General features: G+C 42.0%; 1 protein-coding gene across 11 annotated transcripts in view; it reads right to left on the reverse strand.

Moving 5' to 3' along the window:
• EHBP1 (EH domain binding protein 1) overlaps positions 1–8068 on the reverse strand; it is a 343070-nt gene extending 335002 nt beyond the window's left edge. For 3 of the 11 annotated variants that reach the window (XM_028168401.2, XM_057558222.1, XM_007189715.2), the window contains exons 1-2: positions 7781–8067; positions 6538–6941 (exon numbers count right to left, since the gene is read on the reverse strand). In XM_028168401.2, the coding sequence (XP_028024202.1) occupies positions 6538–6641 (104 nt within the window). In that variant the 5' untranslated portion in view covers positions 6642–6941; positions 7781–8067. Of the gene's footprint in view, positions 1–6537; positions 6942–7780 lie in introns of all 11 variants that reach the window. The other 8 variants (XM_028168403.2, XM_007189719.2, XM_028168402.2 and 5 more) reach the window with 5 other exon arrangements.
• Positions 8069–10638: the final 2570 nt, after the last annotated feature.

A 10638-nucleotide genomic window follows, 5' to 3' on the forward strand; every position in this document is an offset into this window, starting at 1 on the left:
ATCAGCGTTAAAACGTGCTGCAATATCTTGCATGCAAAAGATACACCTTACCTCTTGTCCCTCTTCACCTACTACCTAATTCTCCAGTTTGTAGCAAAATTTTCTAAGATAATTTCCTATACTGACTGTATCCACTTCCTTTCCTCTAACCCAATATAATTATGCTTTCATCCCCACCATTCCACTGAAACCATTCCTCAATGTCACCAACTCTTTCCAACTTGCCAAATCTAGTGGTCATCTTGCTCAACCTCTCAAAAGTATTTGACACAGCTAAACACTCCTTTCCTGATACATTTTGCACTTGGTTCCTTGGAAAGCACACACTCTTAATTTTCCTCCTACCTCACTACTGATTGTTTTCAGTCTCCTTTGCTGGCTCTTCCTCTTCCTCCCCACCTCTATATGTTGAAGTGTCCCAAGGCTCATCCTCAGTCCTCTTAATCTCTATGACACCACAGAAAATTTCCTATAGCCCTATAGTTATAAATTCTATCCATACACTGCAAGACTCTAGCCTCTTCTTTCCCCTGAGCTCGAGACTCTTAAAATTAACTGCTTAATTAAGACCTCCAGCTGGATGTCTTCTTTTCTTAAAGAAAGCAAAGCCAATTCTTGATTTCTCCTTCACGCCAAACCTTTTCCTCCCTGGTGTTCCCCATCACTGTAATTAGTATTACATTTACCTGGTTGCTCAGGGCAAAACCCTGCAGTCATTATTGATCCATCTCTCACTTTACATCATATCTAATCCATCATTAAGTCCTGTCAACTATATCTTCAAAAAATTTATTTCTAGTTACATGGGTTTATACATTTGTCAAAACTTATTGCATTATACACTTAAAATGGATGCATTTTATTGTATGTAAAAGTGTAAGTTATACCTCAATAAAGTGTAGTAGGAGCATGTGTGTGTGTTACCTACATACATCCAATTATTTCTCACCACCTCCACCACTACACTGCTTTGCTACTTGGACTACTGCAATAGCATCCTAGCTTCCATTTTTACTCAGGACAGTTCATATTCCACAAAGTATCCAGAATAATCTTTTTAAAATGTAAATTATATTACTTCCCTGCTCAAACCTCTACAACGGCTTCCTATCACACTTAAAATCCAAAAGCCTTACCATGACCTCAAGACCATATGTGATCTAACCCCTACCTACCTCTCAAACTTCACCTGTTATCGCTTTAGTTTGTTCTACTGTGTTGCAGACACACCAGCCTTCCAGATACTCCTAAAACACACCAGCTTGTTTTCAATTATTATTTTTTTAATGTATTTCAAAAGTAGGTTTTTTACATCAAGGTGGATGTTACTTTAGCTCACTCCATTAGAGTAACAGAGAAATGCTTGCTTAAGCCACCCAAAGAAGTGGATCTGGATGAGTACTTATTGATGTAATTTGGCCTTCATAAACTCAAGTTAATACTTACAGTGCATGTAGCATTCTAACATCCAACTGGAAAACTAACTTGGGATCAGTTACAGAGGGCCTGGAACATCAGATTAAGCAGTTCATATTTTATCTAACAGGCCAGCGTCACACACTTAAGCACTGGGAAGAGCTAGTTTTTCATTTTTCAAATCCTGAGGTCACAAGGTTTGCAAAGAGTTGTGGAATAATGGAGAAAATGAGGGGTTACTTTCAGGGATATAAACACCTTTTTGTACCTCTAGAATTTTGAACCATGTGATTGTATTACCTATTTTAAAAATAAATTAGGGGCTTCCCTGGTGGCGCAGTGGTTGAGAGTCTGCCTGCTAATGCAGGGGACACGGGTTCGAGCCCTGGTCTGGGAGGATCCCACGTGCCGCGGAGCGGCTGGGCCCGTGAGCCACAACTACTGAGCCTGCGCGTCTGGAGCCTGTGCCCCGCAACGGGAGGGGCCGCGATGGTGAAAGGCCCGCGCACCGCGATGAAGAGCGGTCCCCGCACCGCGATGAAGAGTGGCCCCCACTTGCCGCAACTAGAGAAAGCCCTCGCACGAACCGAAGACCCAACACAGCCAAAAATAAATAAATAAATAAATAAAGTAGCTATACAATAAAAAAAAAAAAAAAAAAAAAAAAAAAAAAAAAAAAATAAATAAATTATAATTAAAACTATACTTAAAAATAAGAAAAAGGAACTCTTACATGACAGAAAAACCAGAAACCAATATATTTATGCCTTTTGAGGAGAAGTTTACAGTACTTTAAATACTTTTTGAATGCCATAACTAAGACTTATATAGAAGAAATATAAGAACAGATAAAATATGTTCATATATGTAGAAGATACATAGATATACACAGAAAATACACATGCTCATAATGGTTCTCATCATGTAAGGGAGCTCCTATCAGAATTGAGCTCTGCCACCTAAAGTATGATACCACAACGTGCTAACTTTCAAGTAGTTTCCTCGAACACCTGAATAGCCATTGAGAGCTCGTACAAGTGAAGACTTCTCTCAGAAATCTCAAGGGCTGCAGGTGATAAAAAGAACAGGATAAGAGACAAACGAAGAGAGAAAAGACAGCACAGTCTCATTCTCTCAAACTCATCTCCAGCGGCCAGTCTCACCACTTGCCAAGAGCTACATCAGGTAAGTGAGATTAATAATTAAATGACTTGGGGACAACAATAAGAGAAGAGGAATATGAACACTAATCATCTCCAAATTTGCTACAGCCTCTACCTGGTTATCAAGGAGTGATGAGGAATAGGACTTCACAGTATAGTTTCCTTCTCTCAGATGAATAAAAGTCTTTCTGGGTTTTGTTCCTGACCTAACTTCTAGAGCCACTACGCCAAGAAAGAATCATGAATTAGACCCTGTTGAACTAAGGAAACACACCACCTTGGGCAAATGCAAAATACTGTAAGACAGCAACAAAGAAAAGTGTGAGAAAGCAGAAACTCCAAATCCTCTAATGTATAGAATCCATCCTTTGATCAAGGTAAAATGTTGTGAGTTTGCTCATGGGCTACATCTAAAAAAAGATGGCCTCCTGAAACTCTTACCTTCATCCTGTTATCTGTCATGTCCAGGTTCATAACCTATGGCCATGACAAGAGAACATGGGACACATTTCTCCTCTCCTTAATCACAGAAATAATGCGTTCTCCCTTGGAAAGCATATCCTGATTCCCATTAACCTCCTCCATCAACACACTATGCCTTTCTTGAATCCCCTGAGTTTCATCTTCATTCCCTTGAGTTTCAAATTCATGCAGAAATCAGTATACTTTACCTTGGAGTCATGAATGGGCACTTGGTAAGGTTGAAAACATTATTTTAAAATACTGCTTCTTAAACATTAATATGCATAGTATGGATCTCATTAAAATGCAGATTCTGATTCAGTAAGTCTAGGGCAGGGCCTGAGGGACAGCAGTTCTAACAGGCTTTTGCAAACTCTCTTGCTTCTCAGAAAACACTTGAAGTAGCAAGATTCTAAAAGGCAATGGCACCTATATACACAGTTTACCTACAAAGGCACAATCCCAATGCAATGGTAACTGTTCTTTCTTTTTATAGTTTATTCCCTCTTCTCTGATTTATACTAGATCTATTTTCTTATCCTCTCAACACCTACAATTTATCTTCAATGCCTCTTTCCCTTTATTCAGTTGGCATCTCTAAATTTCCTTCCTCTCCTTTTATTTTTCCATACCACCAAAACAATACCTAAAATGTAAAAGTACCTGATAAAATATGTTCTTACAAGGTGTCCAAGTCTGTTTTTATTCTTATGTCCTTTAAATAGATTCTAATTCAGCACACATATCCAATAATTCAAGAATTCTTGCAAGCATCAACATGAGGAATGAAAAAAAAAAGGATGTAAGTATAGAAATTGGGCCTAATCTGTATTTATCACAAGGACCCTATGCAAAGTAAGGCAAAAGGAATACTAACTAAAAATCATAACAACAAGTTTGTATGTAATGAAAAGATTTTAAGGATCCACCTATAAATAAAATTCCAGGACATCAAACAAATATATTATTCTTTGGGCACTGTCACCTCGTTAGCTTTAAACTGTATTTTTAAATGAGAGGGGAAAAATGCAAAATATTTAGAACTACATGTCTAAAAATTCTAGAATATCCAAATGTTTCTTGTGTTAAGGCCAGACATTATCATAAAGATCTAATTTAACAGGTGTACCATAATGTCCAACCCTAAAAATAATTAAGCCATTTATTCACCTATAATCAAGTTAAATTTTCATTCTTGCTTTCACCTTGAGACACATTAACAATAACTTACATACTTCTTAAGGAAAAAAATAAAATCCAGGGATGATGCCAACTGTGAGGAAGAAACTCATGTTGTGAATAAAGGATCACCTGATACGTTCTATTTCCCTTAAGAAAAGAGATTCAAATTTAACCGTCTTAAAGTTGATGCCCCAGCATACTGCCAAGTTAAGCAGTACTTGTAATAGGATTTTCCTCATGTATTCCCTAGTTTAGTTAGTAGTACACCCAGTCCTCCAAGCCAGAAACTTGGGTGTCAACCTAGACCTGTCCCTCTCCCTCATCCCCATCCTTCCCATCCTTCCAAGACCCCTATTGAAATGACCACCAAGTTTTATCCATTTTGTGTCCTAAGTGTCCCTCTGCTCTATTCTCTCCATTTCCTTTGCCACTCCCTTAGTCTAAGCCTTTTCTCTCACCTTATCTATTACAATAGCTACCATACCATCCCTGCCTCCAGTTACCTTTTCCACTATGATCCTTACTCCACACTGTCATCCAAGTGATTTTCCAAAATATAAACCTAATGTCTCTTCTGCTCAAAACCTTTTACTATCTCTCCATCACCCACAGAATAAAGTCCAAGCCATGTATAATAGCACTTTACTTTTTATGATTTGAATCCTGCCTGCCTCTAAAACATCATAGCCCACTGCACTCCTCCCATCCTGCACTTTAAGCCTCATCATTATCCAAGTACACTGCTTGAACTTCCAGCATGCCACATGCCTCCATGCTTTTACATAGGCTGTTGCTTCAGTCTAGAATATCCTTCATTTCTTCCCCTTTAGCTTCCTGGCCAATTACTGTGAATCTTTCAAAACTCAACTCAGCTCCCAGAAAGCCATCCACACCCTACCCTACCCTTAAAGAGTTGATTATTCCCTTGTCTGCCAACTTTGTAAGTAATGATGACATTTTATTGGGCATTTACTATGTGCCTGACATTGTTCCAAGTATTTTACATGTATTAACTCATTTAATCTTCACAATAACCCTTCCTACGAATTGGTACCATTATTACCTTTGTCGATATGAAAACTATCTCAGAGGAGTAAATAACCTGTCCCCAAGGATATCCAACTGTTAAGCGATAGACACAGATTAAGATCCCTACGTCATATTTATATTATTGCACCTATCACAGAGAATTTATTTACATGACTGTCATTACCCTGGACTGTGAACTCCTTGAGGGTGGGGATTATGTCATATTCAACTCTAAAGCCACAGAGCCTACTATAAAGTAGGTAATCAGTACATGCATTTCTTGAATTGCACATAAAGCAACATTCCTAACAAGTTCAAGAGAAAAGCATTTGGAAACTAGTTTCCAAATAAATATTCAAATATGCTTTAAGAGTTCTAGAGTAGAGGAAGCTATTTTTTCATTTAACAAAAAGGATGTTAAAAAGAGAGATTAACATAGACATGAGATTACAGTCCATGTGGACAAGGAAATGGACTTACTTTGCAGTAATAGTGCTTAATCACTGCAATAAATCAAAACCCAAAGTACCATTTGCTTAAGATTAACTTTTTTCCTCTGACTAAATAAGAATTCTTCTTGCTTATCATTCAGGGCAGTGAAAAGAAAGCCCTAAATTTACTTTGCTCAAGTGGAAAGAAGCAAATCATAGACCAGCACGACTAATTGCTTCCTTAAGTCTGGCCAAGAAATGTATCCCATTAGGCAATTAAAATAAAACACAGTTGCCTGACTAAGCATATAACAAAAGAATTTCTAAGGTTGTATGGACTGGCACTCTATTATTCAAATAATGAAAAATTCTTTTAAGCAAAAAAAAAGAAAGAAAGATCAAGAACAAATTAAAACAGATGATCACCACCCCACAAGAATAGATTTCCGTATTAAAACTCTATTGAAACATAGACATATATGTTACATCAAAACATATACATATATGTTTACAATATTTCAATAGTCATTCTTTATGCCTCCTTAAAATTATAAAAATCAAAGTTATTCTAAGACTAATGATGAAAGACCTCAAGACCAAATCTACTGTACCTAGTGTGCTCTCATAGTTACAGACCTCTGAGCCATACTGAAGTGCAGTAATTAAAACCCACAGGGTCGGTACCAGCAGCAACAGTGCACACCACAGCACTTGTTAGAGTAATCTGCACCCCGCCCAGCTTCTACGCACTTGTGCACTACAGAAAGGTAAATCTGCTGTCAGAAGCAGCAGAGTTTAGGCCACAGCAAGTTTAGGCCACAGCACAGCAAACTCTACGCCCAGGCACTTCTTACCATTTCTTGGTACATTCAACCATCAGCTCCTGGTAGGAGGCCACGAACTGGAACTTGGATGCGTGTTTTCCCACACGCTGTAGTCTCTTCCAAACTGAAGCCATGATGATCAGTCAAAACAGTGGAGCAGTTCTGGGTTAGCAACACAGCAGCTTTAACAAAGCAGAGGGTCCAAAGCAAAGGAGCTTTGCATGTATGTCTGTACTTCAAAAAACTCAACTACAACTTGAAATGATGTTTGGGGTCCATAAGTCTTCTCCCTGTTTCACAGGGTAAATCACATCTTAGATGAATGGCCCAGTCAAGAACAGTATGACACACATCACAGGATGAGTGAGAGGAGGTTCCCTCATGGAGACATCACCATTCCACCTCGGGGGTTATATGATGTGTATTCTGGAGGACTGAAAAGCAAAACAAAGAGAAAAAATATGAGGAGAGAAGCATGAGAAGTGACTAACCACCCATGTTAGATAACACTGCAACAGACAACCCCAGTTCTCCGCATGTTTTTCAAACAATGAAACAAAACACCAACCTCAAAAGCCAGTAACATCAAGGATGCAAGACACCAAGGAAGAAATTACAATTCACACCAAAGACGTGGAGCAACACATCAGGTAACCAGTATCAACAACGATCGAGAGGCGAAAGTCGGGGCCCTACCTCCCTCTCCTATCATCACAGAAGGGCGAGCAGAGCGGGAAAGTCTAGGGATGCTGTTTAATGTCCACCGCCAGTCAGAGGAAGGAGTGGAGCATTTTAAAATAAACTTTGTTTTTCAGCCGATAGTGAATAGCTTTGAGTCCTAGAATATGTGCGTGGAATAAATTAAGGAGCGGGGAAGAACGCTGCTGATGAGTCGGAGGGGGAAATGGATGGGGGAAAAGGAGTGGAGGGAAATCTCAAGGCAGAGAGAGGGCAGTGTCCCGGCTCCAGGCCACTTGGGCTCTCCTCCACCTTTGCTGCCAACCGGAGGGAAATGGAAACTCCTGCCAGGGCGTGAAGCAATGACCAGCGAGGCAAGTGCACGGTGCGGGGTGCGGTGCCTCCCTCCCCCATCCTCAGGGAACAGTCCGCCGAAGCCTCCTCTCCTCCCGCACAGAGCCCAGACCCCTGACCCCCAGCTGAGGCAGGCGGTGGCTCGCCAGCGGTCCCTGTCACCCAGGCGATGCCAGAAGACCCCAGCCCGGTCCCCGAGCCCCGGTCCCACCGCACGTCCACTCCCGCCCCCTCCTCACACCTCTAATCCCGCTGTCGGGCTGAGTCTGGCCCGGTTCCCTCCTCAGCGCCGCTCCTCCGTCGCCGCCGCAGCAGCAGCCGCCGCCGCCGCCACCGAGTCCTCCATCCCCGCCGGAGCCACATGGAACAGCCGAGCCAGCCGCGGCGCTCCCGGGAGCCGGGGTCTGCAGCCCCTCAGGCGGACGGCGCGCCTCACGCCCGCCCCCTCCCGGACGGAGTCGCCCCGCGACCGTCCCCCACCCTACAAAACCCTGCCAGAGCCGCCGCTCAGCGCCCAGCACCCCCTCCCCCGCCTTTCTCCTCCGCCACCACCATCATTACCTCCCCCGCCGCACCTCTCACACTAACCCTACCCACGGCCGCTCAACCTCCGTCCGCCCCGCCGCCATTGGCCGAGCCCCGCGCTTTCCCCGCCCACCTCGGCAGCAGGGCCTTTAAGGGGCGGGGACGCCTCATTGGCCGAACCGGGTGCCCATCACAGGGCTCCACGCCCCCCTCCCCCGCAAGTTCTGGAGGTGTTTTTTTCCCCAGCCGGAACGCGGTGTACAGTATACCCTTCTTTAAGGAAAAAGAAAAAAAGAAAAAACTGGAACCCTCTAAGGGCAATCCCGCCCATTCCTCTGATTGGCTTCGAGAGGGAAGCGATAGGTGGGAGGAGTAAGGAGTGTTTATAGTGATCTGGAAGGTGGTTGCTGAAGGTGGATGTCGGTCAAAGGCGTGCCGGGTGCTGGGCGGGGTTTCTGGCTGGAGTCTGAGAGCCGAGCCCGCGACTGGCTTCGCTGCAGCTGTGGGCTGTGCGGCTACTGGGGTTTTCTCTCCTTTTCTCTCCTGTCCCCACCCTAGGAGCTGGGTGTGCCCTCTCCGCCACTAGCAGCTAGGGTGTTTGCGCACACAGTCTTGGTTTCACCTCCTGGGGTTTTTCCTCTGACAAACTGTGAAGTAATGACCCGGCCAGCCCCCGCCTAACATTTAGTCAACTGGTCCTCAGTGAACCAGATTCAGTAAGCTGAGCTAGGCACAAAATGTACACGGTGCAATTTCTTCTTGTTCTGATTCTTAAACATTTCTATGAATCTGTTTCTCCTCTTCGCTGTCGATCTTATTCTTCTGGTAGGAATTGTAGATGAACTTGGGAGTGGTTGGTATGTAAAAAGGGTAGTTATAGGCAAAGGAGAGGATGAAATAACCTAAGGAGAGTGTGAGGGCACGGGCACTTAACTTTGTTAAAAGATCCAAGGACCCTTTTGAGAACGATGATGAAAGGCATAGATACTTTCCCAAGGAGAAATATGTCCTATCATAAGACACAAAAGTTCGCCTTCAGTTTTAGGTGGTTCACAGACCTCTGGCGTAGAGAAAGAGGATAAAGAATGAAATTGGGGGGTGGGGGGGGGAGGGAGGGCGAGGAATCTCAACATTTGAGGAAGAAGCAGAGTAAAGTGGGAAAGAGACTGAGGAGAGAATGGTCAGAGAAGTAGGAGCACCCTACAAGCAATGGGCAAATTGAAAAAAGAGAAGGAAGCTAACATATGAAAACAAAACAAGCAAGATGAATCCTGGAAACAATTAAGGCTCATTCTTAATCTTACTAAGGATAGAGAGCAGGGTGCATGGACAAAATAGCTTGAAAGGTGTTAGGGTCTAGGGAAGGATTCTTTGAAGGACAGGAGGGAGGGCAGTGACCGTGATAGTCGAGCTCATCTGTAGACATAGGGAGGCAAGAGAAAGGAGAGAGAGATTGAAGAATCAGGATAGATGGGGAGACACAGAAGGCTTGAATCCAGTATCGAATTCTATTTCCATTTTCAATAAAGAAAGTGATATAATACGACAAGAACACAATGTACATTTTACAGAAAAGGGCATAGATATCACTTATTTTGCTATAGTCTCAATTTTAAAATATTAAAGATAACCATAATAATTATATTGATTATTTTGTGTACATCTTGCAGTTCTGTGTCCTTCCTGAGTGATTTACTAAGTCACTATAACCTACAGCTATTATTATGATCATAATAGACTTTAAGTGTATGGGTTTTTTTAAATGGCTAATTTATAGAAATGGTCATAAACTATTTTAATCTATGTTGCCCTTCAGGAACAACCCACATGATAATCAGGAGGGTTTTGCATCCTATTTAATATTATTGTTCTTCAAACTTTCTCATGTGGTTATCCTGCCTTCTTTTAATACTCTTTCCCTTCCTAAAAAGAAGGAGAAGAAGGAGGAGTGTGTAGGACCCTAGGGAATCTTTCTGAAGTTGTGGAAGATTTCGAGACCGACAGTTTCTTATAAGACAGCTTTTCTTTTTAGGGGAAGTATTTCTCTTGGATGTAAACTCTTCTTTTTTCATCCTAGCTGCAAAGGTAGCCAGGAAGAGACCAAGTTTAGAAATGAAGGAATTAAAAGCAGACCTTGACATTGTTGCTAAGCTCAAGTTCACAGGCTCCTGGAGGCCCCACAGAGCAGCTACTTCTTCCCTCATAACTTTTTTTTTCTTTAATAACCTGTCTGCTAACTAAATTTATTGGAGAATCTTAAATATAGAATATTTTAAGATCTTTTTATCCACTTATTCGATACTGAATACCAACTGAGTACTGATCACATTAAATACTATTAATGGTACATAAAAGGTACAGTCCCTGTTCTCAAACAGTTTTCAGAAACAGATGTTCAGCATGCATGCAAGAAAGTAAAACAAATTACTTCACCTCTCTGAGTCCCAGCTTCTTCTTCTGTCAAACAAATAATCATGCTTACCTTTCCGGGATGTTGAGGAGACGGAAGATACGTACGTAAAGTGCCTGACACATAGTAAACAGTCAATAAATGGTAATTAATAATGTACACCA

This window comes from Balaenoptera acutorostrata, chromosome 12 (assembly GCF_949987535.1).
Source record: "Balaenoptera acutorostrata chromosome 12, mBalAcu1.1, whole genome shotgun sequence".
Classification (NCBI taxonomy): Eukaryota; Metazoa; Chordata; class Mammalia; order Artiodactyla; family Balaenopteridae; genus Balaenoptera; species Balaenoptera acutorostrata.